The sequence below is a fragment of the Mytilus galloprovincialis genome, chromosome 3 (genome assembly GCF_965363235.1).
Source record: "Mytilus galloprovincialis chromosome 3, xbMytGall1.hap1.1, whole genome shotgun sequence".
In the NCBI taxonomy this organism is placed as follows: Eukaryota; Metazoa; Mollusca; class Bivalvia; order Mytilida; family Mytilidae; genus Mytilus; species Mytilus galloprovincialis.
Window position 1 is genome coordinate 73,290,733 of NC_134840.1, and position 21,152 is coordinate 73,311,884.

The 21,152-nt window shown below is 33.0% G+C and overlaps 1 protein-coding gene and 1 long non-coding RNA gene across 2 annotated transcripts; both read left to right on the plus strand.

The window, feature by feature from the left end:
• The first annotated feature begins 3,026 nt into the window (after nt 1–3,026).
• On the plus strand, nt 3,027–4,026 carry LOC143068884 (uncharacterized). The gene is made up of 2 exons (XR_012976267.1): nt 3,027–3,159; nt 3,635–4,026. It is a non-coding gene; the product is annotated as an uncharacterized LOC143068884 (long non-coding RNA).
• A 3,611-nt stretch (nt 4,027–7,637) lies between these two features.
• Nucleotides 7,638–10,150, plus strand: LOC143068883 (uncharacterized). The gene is made up of 2 exons (XM_076243228.1): nt 7,638–7,781; nt 8,350–10,150. The coding sequence occupies exons 1-2, from the start codon at nt 7,718–7,720 to the stop codon at nt 10,128–10,130; spliced, it is 1,845 nt and encodes a 614-aa protein (XP_076099343.1). The 5' UTR covers nt 7,638–7,717; the 3' UTR covers nt 10,131–10,150.
• The last annotated feature ends 11,002 nt before the right edge of the window (nt 10,151–21,152 follow it).

The window sequence follows — 21,152 nt, forward strand, 5'->3', positions numbered from 1 at the left end:
CCACGGTACACAATTTGGAAGCTAAAATCATCTCATGTGTCGTAGTATTGTTTTCCTCCGACCCTTTTTACAATTTGCAGATGTTGGTCAAGATTTGAGGCAGACTTAACTGTATCCTTTATCCAGTTCGATGGGTAGATGCATTCAACACAGTCAATTTCTAGATGTAAGTCAAGATATGAGGCAGACTTAACTGTATCTGCTGTATCATAAGGCTTTATTTCAAGTTCGTCTAAATAGATTTGTTCAACATAGTCACCAAATTTTGAATTATTTAGTGAGAGAACATCATCAATTATGCAGCACTTTCATTACGCGAAGTATAAAGGTTGTTAGTTTAAAATTTCCATTGCATCTAAACTATGACTCAAATTACAATCGTTATACTTTGATTTTCTTTACCTAAAACGAAGTACTTAAACGTATAGAAGGTTTATACGTTAAAGGTTTCATCACAATTGAATATAAATAAGGTGTTATTTAGGTTAAAATTCTTCTACAATTATTTAAATAATTATTATGTATTTAGAAGTCATTTGCAGTTTGACAGTGTATGTGCATACATATCATTTATACATTCTATAGAGATCTTCTTTTACAGTAGTAATTTAAAAAAAAAAAAAAGGAAATGACACTCTTTAGAGATAGTGCGTGCGAATTTCTTTTCAAGAAGTTAATATAATCATGAGAATTTGTTTTATCATAGTGGATGATTCAGATTGGGCATATCTGACGAAAAAGAAATCCGGTCTAAATTCTTATGACTAGGGAAAGCAATTTGAGAAGGGGTTCAAAGAACAAAATGTAGTGTTGAGCACAGGTCCTGCTAAATGCTGACTTAAAAGTCGATGACAAAGTTACTCTTATTACTACGCTTCTGTGTCAGACTCCAATGCACATGTGTAGCTTTATCGAGAGAGAAAAAAGCAATAAGGTTCGCACTACTGCCCTGCCCCACTGGTTTTAAGCCCCAGTCCCACTAGACCACGATCGCACCACGATCACCGCGATCTAAAATAAATTTTGATCGTGGTGAGGTCGCAGTATGAGCGGCATGAAAATGTAAATTTCCATTGCTTTCACGATGCTACTACGTCCTCAGTACGCTTCTACAACGATCCCGCTACGATTATACGACGTTTTCACCGCGCTTATTCTGCGACCTCACTACGCTTATCAAGATCTTTCTACGCTCATCACGTTCTCACTACGACCATACCACGAGTTATCCGATTGCAACACGATCTTACCACGTTTCTACTGCGTTTATAGCACGTTCTTACCACGATTATACTACGTTCATACTGCGATCTTACTACGTTCTCAGCAAAAACGTCAACATCGTGTTCCATATCAATACAGTTCCATTCCTTCTGTTTCTGATTAATACGTAGATTTCTCTGAAACAATACAGTCATGCCACCAAAATCTACTAGAACACGTGGGCGTGGTGGTAGGGGTTGATGTAGAGGCAAAGGGAGTTCTGATAGTAACGAATCCTGATCCAGCAGAGATGACGGACCGATCAAGGCAACCTAAATTACAACCTATTGCTGGTTCGTCAAGCTCAAATGACGATATTTTAGTGAACGATAGCAGAGATGACACACATGTGTCAATATTAGTAGATATAGGAAGATGTGGTATGAGTCAATGAGACAACTCTCCGTCCAAGTAACAATTTATAAAAGTAAACCATTCTAGGTCAAGGTACGGCCTTCAACAAGGAACATTGGCTCACATCGAACAGCAAACTATAAAGGGCCCCAAAATTACTAGTGTAAAACCATTCAAACGGGAAACCCAACGGTCTAATCTATATAAAAACGAGAATCATGGTTGGGAAAATGGACAAGAAGTCCTTATTACAAACAGACAAACAAAACCTTGAGAGATTTCATATATTTTATGTGAAAATCAGAGGCGAATTTAGGGGGGGGGGGGCTGGCCCCCCTTTTTGTGAAAAAAATTGGTTGCTTATATAAGGAATCATTGAAGCGTGACTGGAGCAGGCCCCCTCTTAGGTCAGTCAGGGGCCCCACTTATGAAAATTTCTGGATCCGCCACTGAGACAATAAGAATGAAAGTCGTAGTATGAACGTAGTGAGGTCGTAAGAAGAGCGTGATGAGGACGGCAAGGGCGTGCTAGAATCGTACTGTGGTCTTGAACAGCGTGGTGTAAACGTGGTATGGTCATAGTGGAAGTGTAGTTGGGTCGCGTTGAGAACGTGATGGTCGTAGTGAGGTCGTAATAACGTCGCTGTGAGATCGTAGCGCAGTCTCTCCGAATAGAATCATACTTTCGCTACGCTCTCGCTACGATGGCACAGCGACCTTTGCGATCTTTCCACGACCTTAGTGCGCTCTCACTACGCTCCTACTACGACCTGTTTTCATCACGACCGCACCACGATTGTTTTGAACATGTTTAAAGTTGGCCACGCTCATCACGATCTTGAAGACCTCACCACGACCGTGCTACGACCTTACTGCGATCTACACGATCGTACTACGATCATCAAAATTTGCATTTTTTTCGCAGATCGTAGTGCGATCGTGGCCTAGTGGGACTGGGGTATTAAGGACAATCTTTACGTTTTAGCGCGGTGTATGATTTCGATCTGAGTTGAAAACATCATTGTTACCTTATTATAAAAAACAACAATGAAAGCTTGTGTGTGTGTGCCTATAAAAAAAGACTGAGATGTGGTATTATAGCTAATGAGACGACTATCCACAAGATACCAAAATGACACAGAAATTTTAAATTAAAACAACTATAGGTCACCGTACGGCCGTCAACAATGAGCAAAGCCCATACCTCTAGTCTATTTAGCGATTGTGTATCATGGATCTAGGATTTATACCTCACATTCCTTCTTTTCTGTTTTAAAAATGAAGAGAAAAATTCTGGCGTCCTGAGATAATCGATTTTACTTCTTTTTTTTTCAAATGCACGACCTGACGTTTGAAATATAAATGAATGATATTATAGACCACTGGGCCAGCAGCTTTGACAGCTGCAAAGATTATTTTACAACATGTTAAGATACTAGTATTTTCATGTTTTTACTATTGTCCCTGGATAGACTTGGAAGATGTCGTCTTATGCAATGTTCCTTCTGTTTTTTTCTGTGGTAACGGGTAGACCATCTGTAGGTAGGTGGATATAATTTTAAACATTTTTTACTCCTACTTTATATTGATCTCATGTAGACTATATCTATTAAAACATTTAAGGACTTTTCAAATACTGTAACTATTATGAATAAATGTTTCTTTTGTCAAAGTATATGTGATGCATAAAAAAATAAGAACTGATATGTAACACTTTCAGATAAACGGTGAACCAAGGCTCCATGTTGAAGGCCGTACCTTGACCTATAATGGTTTACTTTTTATAAATTGTTACTTGGATGGAGAGTTGTCTCATTGGCACTCATAACACTTGTTCCAATATCTATATACAACAATAAATACTGGTTACAGATTCGTTTCCACAAGACTTCACAGTGGCGTTCGAATAATAATCGATCAGTTGATTTCGACTTAGGCCATTTACATGGCTAAAAGTAACCAGGAAAACAATAGTCCAATAAAATAGCTAACAACGTATTTCATGTTTTATTCACAGAAAAAAGACTGACTGCCAACACTAATCCACAACTATCACCAAACCAGTTTATTAGTCCAAACTTTACATCCAGTGGAACTAATTTTCAGCCACAGCAATTCTTGAATCCATCATTCCAACAGAATGGCAACAACACCAACCCAAATTTCATGCCAAGTTTCATCGATCCTTCACAGTTCTTTAAAGGGACCGGAGGTACCGGTGGTAGTAGTTCATCTGGGAACAGTTCATCAACTTCCGGTGGTATTTTTTCTCCGCAGCAGTTTATCAATCCATTCAGTTCTGGTGGAAATAGTTCCAGTTTTAGCTTCATTGACCCCGGAAAGTTTATCGGAAAAAGGACAGTTAAATGATATCATTCAATCGTGTGTCAATAAAAAGCTAAATACTGACCACTGTCTTTTTACTGACCGACATCAACATTTTGAAATATTCTTTTTTTCTAAATTAGGCCATAATGAATTAAACATAGGGACTAAACAAGACTCGCATTCAAGTGGCCATTGTAAACCACAGATGTATAGGAAGATACTCACCTGCTTCGATTGAACCACTCTTCAAAAACGCCAAACAAGTTTACGATTTAAGAACACCAGGTGTGTATTTTGTCTGCAAAGGACTCTTCAGTGACGTTCGAATCAAAAACTATAAAAGTCAAAATAAAGTACGAAGTTGAAGAATATTGAATTAATGGATTGATTCCAGAAGTTAGATTTCTTCTCAAGTTGGTACCTTAATTGTCTGTAGTAGCGAGTACATTTTGACCCTGCATTCCAAATTATGTGCTGTTTTATTTTCTTGTTTATGCTACTGGTCATCCTGTTTGTAGCTGCATTATGAAGGTATCTTATAGTGTGTTTTCGTTTTATGACCGATGGTATAGATAGCGGGGAAAGGGTGGCCTTTTTGCACCCGTTAATCTGGTTTAACCTAATCACACATATAGTGTACCTGTTCCAATTCTATACCATACGTGTGTTCTTCGTGCAGGGGCGGATCCAGCCATTTTAAAAAGGGGGGGGGTTCCAACTACATGTCCCCATTCAAATGCATTGATCGTCCAAAAACAGGGGGGGTTCCAACCCCCGGACCCCCCTGGATCCGCGCCTGTCGTGGGTGTTTGTATACTAGTATCTGATTTCACGGAGCCGTTGGGTGCTGATGGTTGATGAGGGCTGTTGTACTGAGTGGTTTTTCTTGCGAATCCGGTTATCCTTATAAGTTTATGTTTGATATACTTGAGTTGCTTCCTCATTTACGTATAACCCTAATCTCTTGTTATCGACTCATAGGAGTCGATATTACAATTGAACGATGGACAATCAGTGCGTGAATTTTTCTTGCTACCTGATTGGAAGATATTACGAGACGTGAATAATCAAAGTTTATTGATTGGTTAGGACAATCCAAACCTAGTAAATGTCCTTCAATCCCGTAGAGTATCGGATTTGTCCTCTCTATTTTAGCAATTAGATTTTGCCTGGTCAATAATCATGAATATTCATGATATTGGTACACAGGTAACTTTTATCTATAAATATGCGAATTTTCTGGAGTTTCGTAAACAACAACGTTAAACGATATATACTACTTCATAACGTGTGACCTCACGTGTATGGCACGCCGTTATTATATTTATTCAATTTCGAGATATCTTATTTAGTTAAATAAGATATCTTATAAACTTATTGAGATATCTTAATAACAAAACGAGATATCTTGTATATTAATTGAGATATCTGATTTATTAAATAAGATATCTTATATATTAAATAAGATATCTTATTAAAATGTTTATAAAGATATCTTATTAAATATATAAGATATCTTATTTAAAATATAAGATATCTCTATTAATTTATAAGATATCTTATTAACTATATAAGATATCTTTTATATAGTTAATAATAGAGATATCTTATTTACTTAATAAGATATCTCTATTAGTTTATAAGATATCTCTATTAATTAATAAGATATCTCTATTAGTTTATAAGATATCTCTATTAATTAATAAGATATCTTATAAAGTATGTATTTAAAAGATATCTTTATAAAGAAGTAAGATATCTTATATACTTCATAAGATATCTTATTAATTAATAGAGATATCTTATTAACTTATAGAGATATCTTATAAACTAATAGAGATATCTTATAAACTTTTAGAGAATTCTTATTAACTTATAGAGATATCTTATTAACTTATAGAGATATCTTATAAACTAATAGAGATATCTTATACACTTTTAGAGATATCTTATTAACTTATAGAGATATCTTATTTAATTGGTTATAAAGATATCTTATTTAATATATAAGATATCTCCATAAGTTTATAAGATATCTCTATTAATTAATAAGATATCTTATAAAGTATGTATTTAAAAGATATCTTTATAAAGAAGTAAGATATCTTATATACTTTATAAGATATCTTATTAATAAATAGAGATATCTTATTAACTTATAGAGATATCTTATAAACTAATAGAGATATCTTATTTACTTTCAAATTAAATAAGATATCTTATAAAAATTAAAGATATCTTAATACTTAATAAGATATCTTGTTAAATAAATAAGATATCTTCAAATTTCAATAAATATAAAAACGGCGTGCCCTACACGTGTGTGGTAAAATTTGTTGATTGATGATATGTATGGCACGCCGTTTTTATATTTATTGAAATTTGAAGATATCTTATTTATTTAACAAAATATCTTATTAAGTATTAAGATATCTTTAATTTTTATAAGATATCTTATTTAATTTGAAAGTAAATAAGATATCTCTATTAGTTTATAAGATATCTCTATTAGTTTATAAGATATCTCTATAAGTTAATAAGATATCTCTATTTATTTATAAGATATCTCTATTTATTAATAAGATATCTTATAAAGTATATAAGATATCTTACTTCTTTATAAAGATATCTTTTAAATACATACTTTATAAGATATCTTATTAATTAATAGAGATATCTTATAAACTTATGGAGATATCTTATATATTAAATAAGATATCTTTATAACCAATTAAATAAGATATCTCTATAAGTTAATAAGATATCTCTAAAAGTTTATAAGATATCTCTATTAGTTTATAAGATATCTCTATAAGTTAATAAGATATCTCTATAAGTTAATAAGAATTCTCTAAAAGTTTATAAGATATCTCTATTAGTTTATAAGATATCTCTATAAGTTAATAAGATATCTCTATTAATTAATAAGATATCTTATGAAGTATATAAGATATCTTACTTCTTTATAAAGATATATTTTAAATACATACTTTATAAGATATCTTATTAATTAATAGAGATATCTTATAAACTAATAGAGATATCGTATTAATTAATAGAGATATCTTATAAACTAATAGAGATATCTTATTAAGTAAATAAGATATCTCTATTATTAACTATATAAAAGATATCTTATATAGTTAATAAGATATCTTATAAATTAATAGAGATATCTTATATTTTAAATAAGATATCTTATATATTTAATAAGATATCTTTTTAAACATTTTAATAAGATATCTTATTTAATATATAAGATATCTTATTTAATAAATCAGATATCTCAATTAATATACAAGATATCTCGTTTTGTTATTAAGATATCTCAATTAGTTTATAAGATATCTTATTTAACTAAATAAGATATCTCGAAATTGAATAAATATAATAACGGCGTGCCATAGATATGATCGTATTTACAAGTGAAGAAATGGGAAAAAGAAAACAAGTAAAATAGCATGCGAGTTACAAAAATGAGATACATCATATGGTTTTCAGCAATAGAAAAATGTGAATACAATACGTCATTCCTTTCCGAATCACGATTTTGAAATAAATATCTGTACTGGATTTTGTTGAATTTAAATAGAAAATTGGAATCAAATTGTTGCTGTGTTAACTAAATTATATCTTCATGTCCTGAAAGGTCATCTATCAGTTATCTTTATTTTAATGTCATACGTCCAAGATTAGGGTTCCGTGGGATGACAGATGTTTGGTTAATATAATTTAAGACAAAGTTTAAAATTGTTCACCCTCTTTTATCGTCATGAAGACGGCTACATTTGTACTACTGGTAGTATGTACCGCACAAGGATCTCCAGTTTATAGAGGTGAGTTTTTGTACTGTAGTCAATACTTCTCGTAATGTCTGCTTGTTATAGATGATTAATAAAAGGAGATCCAGTGTATATGTCAATGAGATAACAACCCCACGAAATAAACACAACCGATGTTGTTTTACTTTATAAAGTTTGGAGACGTACATCATTATCTACGTGTAATTGCAATTTCACTAAACCGAGACACCGGTTTTTCGAACTGCATGTATTTGGAACTTTGGTCTATGATAGAAAGGGTATAAAAGCTTAATGGGTGCAAGATACCTCACAGTTATTTACTGAATCAGAAAATTCATTGTCATTTCGGGGCCTTTTATGGCTGACTATGCGGTATGGGCTTTGCTCGTTGTTGCAGGCCGTACGGTGACCTTTAGTTGTTAATTTCTGTGTCATTTTGGTCTCTTGTGGAGATTTGTCTCATTGTCAATCATATCACATCTTTTTTTTTTATATGTAAGACTATTATTAATGGTGTGCCTTTCAGACTATATAAGACTATTGCTACTATAACCGTTCCCTTTATTATAAGTAAATATGTTCAATTTTATCTTTCTTTCAGACTATGCACGTCGAGCAACTAATCTCGGAAATTTCGACCCAAATGCACTTTATCAACAACAGTCACAGTCGGTACAATCGTACCTAAAGGGTACCGGAAATGTAGCATCGTCTGGTGGTTCCGGAAGTGTGGCATCACCTGGTGGTTCTGGACAATCAGGAGGGTCAAGTAGTGGATCTATGGGTACTTTTGATCCAAATGCTTTATTCAAACAGCAATCACAACAAACAAGTCAGGCATTATCAAGTAGTTCACAACAGTCATCTGGTAGTTCATCAGGCCAACAGTCAAGTGGCGGAAGTGCAACTTTTGACCCGAATGCTGTAAATACAATGACATCACAACAAAAGTCCCCACAGACCATCAGCGGACAGAAGTCTGGTAGTGCTGCAACGGGAACATTTGACCCAAATGCCTTGAACAGTAAGATCCCTCAGCAACAACAAAGTGCTGGTGGCGGTGGAGCACAACCGCAAAGTTCTGGTGGATCACAACAGTCGTCAGGAAGTGGTTCAACTGGAACATTTAATCCCAATGCCCTGAACAGTCAGATGCCTCAGCAACAGCAAAGTGCTAATGGTGGTGGAGCACAGGCACAAAGTTCTGGTGGATCACAACCGCAAAGTTCTGGCGGATCAACAGGAACATTTAATCCAAATGCCATGAACAGTCAGATGCCTCAGCAACAGCAAAGTGCTGGAAGTGGAGGAGCACAATCACAAAGTTCCGGTGGAGGTGGAATGTCTTCAGGTAGTAGTGGAGGTGGAAAGTCTTCGGGTAGTGGTGGATTCGATCCTTCAGCTTTGAACAATCAAATGTTACAACAGAATCTGAAACAAATCGCCAACAGTAAACCAACTGGCAGTTCTATGGGAAGTGGTGGTAGTTCTATGGGCAGTGGCGGTAGTTCTATGGGTAGTGGCGGTAGTAGTTCAATGGGAAGTGGCGGTAGCTCTATGGGTAGTGGCGGTAGTTCTATGGGCAGTGGTGGTAGTAGTTCTATGGGTAGTGGAGGAGGTAGTTCTATGGGCAGTGGTGGTAGTAGCTCCATGGGCAGCGGCGGTAGTTCTATGAGTGGTGGTTCAAGTGGTGGATCAGGAGGATTTGATCCAAATGCACTTAACAGTCCAGAAAAAAATAAGATAGATCCGTCAATGTTTATGAGTGGTGGAACAAATGCTTTAACAAATAAGATGAATGGAGGTTCCAGTGGAAGTTCTAGCAGTGGATCACAAATGAGTTCAGGAGGTTCTCAGATGGGTTCTGGTAGTTCACAGATGGGCTCTGGAGGATCACAAATGAGTTCAGGTGGTGGTTCGGGTGGTTCACAGATGGGTTCAGGTGGTTCACAAATGGGTTCTGGTAGTTCACAAATGGGATCACAGACGAGTTCTGGAGGATCACAAATGGGATCTGGAGGGTCGCAGATGGCTTCTGGAAGTTCACAGATGAGTTCAGGTGGGTCTGGTGGTTCATCAAGCAGTAGCTCTCAGAGTGGAAGTTCAGGCGGATCTGGGGGTTCATCAAGCAGTGGCTCTCAGAGTGGAAGTTCAGGCGGATCTGGGGGTTCATCAAGCGGTAGCTCTCAGAGTGGAAGTTCCAGTGGTGGATCGACAGGAAGTTTTGACCCAAATAAGCTGAATCAACAGATGATGTCTCAATCAAATATGATGAACCCTTCTCAGTTTATGAGTGGAACAAATGCAGGAGCATCTTCCGGATCAATGGGAAAAGATCTTCAGTACAATCTGTTTAATCCAAATAAATTTGTTGGAAAATAAAACTTTAAAAGTACATTTAATAGTATTAGGTTTATTATTATTTGACTTGTGGAGAATATATTGTTTAAAAACGTTGCTGAGTGACAAAGACGTCATTTGCGAAGTCGCTGAGATTAAATTAAATGTCTTGTATGCCATTTTGTCAGCTCACATGCAGTACATTTCGTTAACTAATTACCAACAAGCTGATCGATCTGCTGCGACACTTACAGTAACAAAAAACTTATTTCTTCATAGTTATATAGATTTGTAAATTATTCATGACGGTCAAATTGTAGTCTCTCGTCGCGATACATGCTGTTCCGTGCACACGTTACGTTAAACAACAATCAATCAATTCATCAATCAAATGTCATTTTGAAGAAAATCGATTGGTGTTATCGTGAAAAATATAATCCCAGTGTTCCATATACCGTATCTAAATAATCTTAAACATACGTTTCAAAATGCGATAATATGTAAATGACAATTTTAATAGAGGCTTTTTTGTTGATCAAAATGTAAATGATATGTCTGCATTGATAATTGACAAATAAATGTCATGTTTACATTTTAAATGGCATTAAATGAACATGTAGATCGGATATATCATAAGGATAAGTATACTATTGGTGCATGTCTCTTAAAGGACCTTTAAACAGTAAAATAAATTTACTTTTCATTTTATATAATTCTTTAATATATTGGGATTTAAAAATTCATTTTGATTTCAATCAAAAATTTTCATAAAACGTACACTTACTGTTAATAAACAGCTTGCTGTGAAAACCTAAACTTGTGTGTTCAATAGAAATGAAATATTTATATTTATGCAATAAAGTGTTTCGATTTTGGGTCGTCTGACAAATACTAGTAGAAAAATATAAAAACTCGATACACAGTCACAAGCAAAACAGTGAAAATTTTAATGTAACTAAATTAAATTTCCAATGTATATTTTTTAACTTGATAAAAAGTAAACTATAATTTCCGAGTGATTTAACTCTAGCCATTGAATGCGTTCTTTAAATGGAAAAATGGAGATGTACTCCATATACTCCATATCCCCTTTTATTCATATTAAATGGTTGGTGTCTAATTGACCATATACTCCATACATACGGTCAATATGACACCACCCATCGACAAAAAAGAATATAAAAGACACCTAAAGTTCCTATAATTCAGACAGGTGTCTATAATATATCAAAGTCTGCTTAATCGTACCGAATTTTCAAAAATTATTTATATATTTTTTTAAAAAGCTATCGAAGATTAGCTATCAAAGTTGCATATGCCAAAAACGGCAAAAAAAGTCAAGATTTACTGCAAGACAACCTCTGAAAAAAATCCTGGCATGCATTATCGAATGTGTATGGATTAACTAGATGTTGAAGATATCAACCCTATACATTTATGTAGACATGATTCATACCATCAACATGCATACAAAAACATACAACGAATTATTTAGACCAAAAGCATTTTGAGCGGTGGTATCTTATTTCCTTATGTCTAGCATCCAGTACCTAGCACATACTCTGAACCGGTTTCGAAATAATGTGCCTTTATCCTATTGTATATTTTCGTTTTAAGATAAATGGTCTAGCAAGGTAAAAGAGGGAGATTTGTCCCAACGTAAAACGGGTTTAAGAATATCAGTGTGTGGTATATGAGTCGGGCTATCTGAACCCTGTGGTGTACGTTGTTGATCGTATTTGCTTATATATGTCTGTTATCTCTAAAGGGTCGGTTGTTGTTTTTGATGTGTTCAGTTGTAATGTGTGGTATTTTTGATGTTCATGTTATCCCCTTTTATAATAATTCATGTTATCCCCTTTTATAAATAATTACTCTGCAATGAAGTCATAAAAGACAAAAATAAATACAAATAAAAACACACACAAAAAAAAACAATAGTTGAAAGTTACATCGTGCATGTCAAAGAATGCTGAGGAGCAGGATCTGCTTACCCTTCATGAGATCACCCTGGGATTTTGGTGGGATTCGTGTTGCTTCTTTTTTATGTTTCGTGAACTATTGCTTATCTTTTGGTATTTTATTTTTTTGCCATTGTGTTGTTAGTCTATTTTCGACTTTTGAGTTTGAATGTCACGTTGGTATCTTTCGCCTTTCCTTTACTGGAAACAAGCTAAATTGCTGACATCATGTAATTTTACACTCATAATACAATATATCGTTGTAAAATGATTTATAAACGTCATCCTTTTCGATGAATATTATCAGCCTTGGCGATACAATGCGAGCAAAACTTAATGCGTCCTTTAAAGATTTGACAGACATTGACAACTAGTCTACGTACGCATATAAAATGGAAAATAAATTCAGTTTATATATCAAGATAAAATTTTATTTGACGTAAACATAAGTAAAATGTAGGTTTCCAATATAAATGCTAAAATAAAATAAATAAAATTGATTTGCAAATATAAATGCTAAAATAAAATAAATTAAATTAATTTGCAAATATAAATGCTAAAATGAAATATATTTAATTGCTCACTTCAATCAATCACATATTTAAAAAGCCGTTATCCTTCCATATGATGCTTCATCTTATAAATAATACCTGTTTTTATTCATAAAAATGGTTTTCATGAATATCAAATAATACTTTCAGACTTAAGAGTTATTCGCCTTTATAATGAATAATACTTATTCTCTACTATTTTCTTTTAGTCATTGCGTTTCCATATATATCCACTGATCATATTTAAACAAGTTTTTCGACATGTTTTATAATCTAGTTCCTATATCTGTTGTCTGGCATATCTTAAATATTGTATCCTTCGAAAACATCAAAAAGTGCCATAATTGCCTTGTGCTACTCGGAACATACGACTTGCTGATCTTAACATTTCAAAATAAGTCTTTATAGGAGATTGACGGTATGTCAAAATACTACGAGAATCGCACAAACAATATGCCGTAATGCAATAACTAAGGTTGTGTCTCTCAGCAATATCCTTACAACATTAAATGAAAAAAGCACCACTTCTAACAATGAAATATATATGCATGTTCATTTCAAACCGTCATGGCATCTTCTTCAATTGGTTCACGCTTATAAAACATCTGAAGTTTGTTGTGTAGGACATGGTCACTTACACTTAATCGTTTTGAAAGAATTAATGACCTTGAAATATGTGGCGTTTTTGCTTTCTCTGTTTGAGGTAGTGGTTCTAACGGCGCTAGTTTCCTATTTCTCCGACCTCTGAATCCTTTCAGGTGATGGCAATAGTAGCGGTCACAGAATGGATCGTCTGATCGAGTTGATGGTATTCCTTTTATCCCAATGGCTTCTGTAGAATATGCTTTAAACTTTCCCAAACTTTGCGTTTCTTTTTTCCTTGTAACATTCAGTCTCAAAGAAAGAAACGGTAATTCGTCCATATTTGGATATCTCCGTAAAATTCGTTCAAGGTCCCTTTCCACCACGTCTTTTCTACTTTGACCGATCCGTAAAGCATCATGTTTATGCTTGTATATTATTTTTTCTTGAACACGTAATTGTTTGTCTAACATTCGATTTATCACTTTGACTTTTGACCTCGCTTCAGCATCCAATTTATCATAAATAGTCGGCAAGCACGCATTGTTTATAGGCGGCGCTGCAACGGTCAATCCACCTCCTTCTTGAAATATTGCTGAATTTAAAAACGAATCTTCCATAATTCCGCTAACAATTTTGAAATCTGCAGATTTTCATTTTGTGTTATTTAAAATCAATATTGTCATGCTAACGGTAATGATTTTGTCTCCTCTTCGAATCACAATTTATGTAAATTTGTATAAAAGACAATCTTCTGAAAAGTCAACCGTCTTTCATAAAAAGGAATAAGCCTTTTCGCAGTTTGAAGTTTCCGTTCAAATATTGACGAACTGAGAAGATTTTTGTGTTTACACTTGTTCGATCGCAGTTGGTTTATAATTACATATTTGTACGACACTATGACTGAATCAACAGAAATTCATTGAATATATTTTTATTAAAATCAGTGAAACGTAGGGTGGCGTTATTTCTCTAGCTTATTACGTATTGATTCATTGTAGAGATATCTTTTAACAAGTATCATTGAATGTAATAAATACCTAGACTTACTTTTTTAATTTGTTAAAAAGCAATTTGATGAAGATTAATGGTGTATCGAAGATTCTATAAGATTATGAAAAGATAGCTTTAAATCTTTGTTAAACAGATAATATAAGAAAGAGTTTTACACTTAACGTTATGGTTACACAAACATTAAAGGGATAATTCGCGATTTTTCACTTTTCATCTTATTATGTTCATAATACCATAAAAAACATATTCACAAAGTTTTATTTTGATATGAAATCTAATAAAGGAGAAAATTGGGAATTATTAATTTTATTTCTTGAAACTTCCTGACTTATGTGACGTAGTTTAAGTCTTTGATGCATGCCGGGAGTGAAAATATCTCATTTAAGTCTTGTTCGTTAACCATCTAATAACGCGATTTAAAGCGCATCGACGACTTTTGGTGTAGCTATTAACCAACGAAAAATAAGTGATAGCCATGCAACTTTTAAAATTAGATCGTGTGGATATTTTAAAACGAATTTTATTAATAAAATTAATTCATACAATAGAACATTTTTATGATTTTTTTCTACAAATACTTTCAACAAACATATGAAATTGACATGATCAGTAGTGTAATAAAAATACACGTTTGTATTCTGACCTTTTTGCTTCATTCCAGCAAACATTTTCACTTGCTTGTACGGTGGAAATAATATGTGTATTGTTTTGTGACACCTAAAGAATGTTGAGTGCGTCGGTTAACTCAAGGTAATTAAAGGATTAGCATTATGTAATTCTAATCCTTTGATCCTCATTCAGTGAAATCTAGGCGTCACGGTTTACTGGCTTGAAGGTGTGAACAACATTTCGTATGAATTGAAAACGGGAGTCAGTCAAAGTTTTAGACACAGAAATCAAGGACTTATATAGACGTCCCTGCAGAAATGTATAAAAAAAAAAAAAATTAACATTTTGACTTTTGATTAATTCAGTAACGATAAAATACTTAATTATTTTAATTGAAGTATAAATTCATAAATAAAAATAGCCTTCTAATCACGAGTGTATGAACTAAAAATTGTACTATCTTAGATTAGGATCGGCCTTAAATATTTCAAACAGATCATTAACAATTGCAATTATATAATTTAGTCCATCCAAAGTTATCTTTAATTACCTATTTATATAGGAATTAATGTTTTCATCAAAATATTTCAAATCTCACAACGCACGAATACTTCAAATATTTGATAAATTTTTAAAAAAAATTGACAGAAAATTTAAGAATCTTTTTGGAATGGACTCGAAATTTACGAACATATATGCTTTTGAAGTGTGAAAAACATCATCAAAATTTATACATAATCGGGAATGTCCTTAGCAAAATAGTCTTCGTCTCACACCGTAACTATATCGGGCCCAACTATATATATATAATACTTTTGCTATTTGACCAACAATGTATAAAAAAAACCCAGAACGAATTTAATGTCATTTTTCCCTATTGTTTAATGTTATAAGTCTGTTTCAACTGACAAGAATACCCATAAAGCGGACAAGCAGTTTGTTCTTTAAATTGCTGTCATTGAATATCAAGAAAGAAAATAAATCCCGAAATTGATTTGAAACTTTGATACTCTATAGATTTCCTGGAAAATATTCACATCCCTTAGGGATTATTAGTGTACGTCCAGTTGCGTACATATAACATGCATGTCGGAACAATTGTGATGATGAATTTCTTCCTTTATTCGAGAACAATCTAATTGATATATAAATGTCCATAACTTCGATGAGCCAAAGAAAGTTATATATCGACCAGTATTTAAATCTCTTCTTCTTCTTCTTTTGGTATACAATAGTCTTTCGACATTTGATGATTACATACTGTTGGCATACGTGGACTAGTCTACTAACAAAACTTTTACCCCAATTTACAAAAAATGCATGTTTCTTTCTTATGTACAATGTATACATGTATATATTTGAATTTTCGCTATAGTTCCGTTACTTTTAATCCTGGCGTATATACAAATGGTCGACAAGTGCGTACATTTTTTTAAATCAAAATTTCTGGTATGGTCCGATCTGTCCTTCACCATTGACAAAAAATATGTATATAGATTTTTATTTCATCAAATCTGTAGTTTATTTTTAGGTATTATCTATATTTTTATAAATAATTTTCTTTGCATCAGAAATGTTATTCACAAACAAGCGTACGAGTTTAGTAATGACTAGTATATAATATCACTTTCGGACACGCAAGATAGAGATGCATATTAAACACCTAATAGTTCAAAATGGAAAGTTATAAGTTATCGGCCGTGTACCCTGACCAATACCCTAAGAAGTGAAACGATGCATGAATTTGCAAGCTCGACAGGAAATCGCTTGAATACCTGGACGTGTCACACCCCCTGCAATACCTTTGGGAGTAATACCTTTAGCCATGCAGGTGATCAGTGGAGCGAAGATACTAATTTATTTGAATAAAGTTTATTACATAAAAGAATTATGAACTAATTAGATTTCCGAAAACAATTCAAGTTTCACGGAACACTTATTTATGATTTGAAATTTTTACTTTTTAACTAATTCCAATATTATCATTATTGTTAAAAATAACAGATCATGGTTATTAAAAAAAAAAGATAAGAAAATTTTCCGTATCAACTTAGTTATAGTTAACTAGTCGGATAAAACAACCGTACGATTGACAAGATATCGACACGCAATTCCGACTACATCGGGTTACTGTAGTTTTGGTCCTTAGACATATCTTGGGTGCAAATCGGAGAAGGTAACAAAATGGCTGACCGGAGAGAATTGATACTCTAAATTTAAAATCGATGGTGATCTCTTATCTAGCAGAATAAAACTTTAATATTCATGAATTTGAGCATTTTTATACAGAATGAACATAATATCAATTTTTGATTTTTTTGCGAAGTTTCCCTTTAAAGAGTCATTGTTTTTCTTACAAATGATATGAAAATTAAAAGTTTAAAGTATACTATGTATATAAAATACCAGATGGTATGCCGAGTCATTCCGGTGAAAATTGTCAAAGCGTGTACTGAAATTAAAAGTTCAACGAGTTTATCTAATAAACGAATGTTTTTGTTTAATAATCTCCCAGGTGGTATAACGTTTTTAACTTCCGAAATATTTCATTTCATGTTTTGGATATAATATAGCATATTTCAAAAGGGCAACATCACATCGAAGAAAAAGGCGTTTAAAAAGAGCAGTGAGTTTCGTATCTGGAAAATTTTAGCGAAAAATCTTTAATCTTCATCAACACAAATGTTTAATTCACAGCATAAATGTCCCCAGCATCGATGTTTAATTGTTTAAGTTGAGAAATCCTATCTAATTACAATTTAAATACCAATATTAAAGAATTGATATTGATTTAAAATGTGGTAAAACATTCAACAAGCAATTTTTACCATTATCAAGTATTTCAATGAAACATGCAAATCTATTCATACAAAATACGTTTATGGATATTTGAATAAAAATTACGGGTTAAGTCTGGTGCAGAATTTTCATTACATGATGCACTATCTGTCATCTTTGTTAAAGGCCATTTGAGAGACGGCACTTAAAGAATAAGTTTTTAGTTTCTTTATTCAACCTTTGTTTTATTTTTGGCGTCATTTTCCAAATCAGTAGAAATTTGACAGTCATCATTCAATTATTCCTTTGATTGATCCTGTTTCCTTTTTTTTTGGGGGGGGGGGGCGAATTTAATACTGTGAGGGTGGTGGGGGCGGTATTTTGTGTTCTTTTTTTAATCTTTGAAATCTGGCAACCATTCGATTCTTTTTGAATCGTAACTCGCTTAATCGTTGATAAAAATCTTGTGTAATTTTACAAGTGGTTACATATTCTTATTGGTTATATATTCTCATAGATTTCAACCAATGGCTAATATTTTTTTCAGTCAAAGTGACGGGCGCAAGGTCATCTTGAGATATTTTATGATTTGCTTTTTATTAGGATATAGTCTAGATAAACAGTTTCCTCTAAATATGTGGTTTATCAAGACTCGTTCTGTTTTAGTATCTGTTAAATCAATTTAAAACTTTTTAGGCCTGTGGCGATTTAGAGCTTAACGTATTAGTATAGAGACACTGGTATATTGTTAAAGACGATTTACAAGTAAATATATATCTATTTAATGACCCATGGATATATTTATATAAAGCGTCTGGTTGTCTGTCTCATTAAAGATATTCAAAATGTCACAGTATGTATATTTATAAAAATAAAGATGAGGTATGATTGCCGATGAGATAACTCTCACAAAAGACCAAAATGACACAGAAATTAACAACTATAGGTAACCGTACGGCCTTCAGCAATGAACAAAGCCCATACCGCATAAAAGACCCCGAAATGACAATGTAAAACAATTTAAACTAGAAAACTAACGGCCTCAATTGTATAAAAAAAATGAACGAAAAACAAATATGTAACACATAAACAAACGACAACCACTGAATTACAGGCTCCTGACTAGGGACAGGCACATACATAAATAATGTGGCGGGGTTAAACTTGTTAGCGGGATTTTAACCCTCCTCCTTACCTGAGACAGTGGTATAACAGTAAACAAAAGAACAAACTATAAAAATCAGTTGAAAAAAGTTTAACCTGGTTTCTAAAAACTTAAAACAAAAAGAACTCGATATCTAAAACGTACAGTAAATATTTTTTTCTGAAAAAGAATAACAATGCAATGATGTTATTTCATAAGTTTTGAATACTTTACTTCATAAACACCCAGGGCTAAATGCAACATATATTTTAGGACATACAATATAAAAAAGAAGATGTGGTATGATTGCCAATGAGACAACTGTCCACAAGAGACCAAAATGACACAGACATTAACAACTATAGGTCACCGTACGGCCTTCAACAATGAGCAAATCCCATACCGCATAGTCAGCTATAAAAGGCCCCGATAAGACAATGTAAAACAATTCAAACGAGAAAACTAACGGCCTTATTTATATAAAAAAAATGAACGAAAAACAAATATGTAACACATAAATAAACGACAACCACTGAATTACAGGCTCCTGACTTGGGACAGGCACATACATAAATAATGTGGCGGGTTAAAACATGTTAGCGGGATCCCAACCCTCCCCCTAACCTGGGACCGTGGTATAACAGTACAACATAAGAACGAACTATAAAAATCAGTTGAAAAAGGCTTAACTCATCAGATGGACAAAAATACATGTTGTCGTTAGTCCTCACATTAAGGCAAGTTAAAAGAATTACTTGTATTGCAGGTGAGTGCATGCAAAATGTATCATTCTTCGATAGTTTTCATTGTCTGATTGTATTTAAATTTCATAATTGAATTTCAATTATAATGCATAGAGACATTTTATTTTCATTTCCTGTGAATGTTGATACACAAAATATCATTCAGGTCTCTTGTTTTCTCCGTTGGTTCATAGATTGTCCTTGATTTCTGTTTTTGTTTTGACAAATTGACAAATGTTTAGTAAAAGCAGGAATTACATTACAATGAAATGGCGGGTTTTATAACTAATGAAAAAAGAAATTGTTTCAAAGATAGTGTTATTTTACCAGAACGGGTACATGTTTAATTTCAAATAATCTAATACAGTACAGTGTTTTAAAAGTGGATTTATGATATTATTGAAAATTAATAACGTTCAAACTGTTGCCTTTGATTTGTAATGTCAGATTTTCTTTTGAATAAACATAAAGTTAAATTCATATAGATTTCTCGTGTCTTTTAAGACTTACAGGTATATACATAGTTGAAAGGGAAGCCTGTATATCTATGCTTAAAATTAAAGTAGCATATGCACGTTGTACCCATAAACAACACAGCTTACAAAATTATCCTGTCCTGGAGTGAAATATCTAGGATCCTTCCTCCAATACGCTAAAATTGAATTCTGTGCACGTGATTTTGTTGGTTTGGTTTGGCTTTATGGAAAACCTTGTCCTTTTACTTCTATCGTTTTTCATTCCGTGCCAAGTATTACTAAACATACTATTAAGTATGTGGGGTTTTTTTTGTCCATCAAAATTACCAGGTCGGTTTATCATGTAAAACTCGGTAGAACAGCGTTCTTCGTCTCTATCGGAGAGCTGAATAAAATAACGAAATTAAAGAAAACTGAAAACCAAATATTTTTAAAGTAGCAGCACGATTATGACCACAGATTGTAAAAACCTCTATGTTTCGAACAATTTAAAAAAAAATTGTTTTATCATGCAGTTAATGTCGCATCTATGATATCTCGTGTTAGCTAAAATACAACAGTCGCTTCTAACAAGGCTCCATGCAGAAGGCCGTACTTTGATCTATAATGGTTAACTTACAAATTGTGACTTGGATGGAGAGTTGTCTCATTGGCACTCATAACACATCTTCTTATATCTATATATAAGATATTTTTAATAGTTAATATTTTGACAATTTGGAATTGTTATGATACCGTAGTACGTGTACGCAAAGTTGCATAAGTGCTGACGAATCAATCACTTCTAATCTGAGAAAGGGAATGAGTGTTAAGATCAATATTATATTTGCTTTTTCTCTAGTGCGGCTTATCAGTATTAGTATGTAATCACAGTAATTTGTCAAAAAAAGGTTTTTTAAACTTGGAATAAAAGAAATTTGACCTCTATCAACACTGCAACATTAACATATTTATCTTTTAGATTGAATTTAAATGTTACTTTTTGACATAAGAAATTCTAACCTTCGGGTGTACAAACAGTATTATGCTCCCAATAAATTAAATCTCATGGTATTTCTATTGTTAATGAAAGGAAGAAAAATAATATTTGCCAAAATTATTATACATTTAATTCCTTTATAACTTTAATATGATTGACGTAGAGTATTATAGTATTAATCTGTAATACCCCTACATAGCTTGTTAAAAAAGTAGCAATAGAAAGAA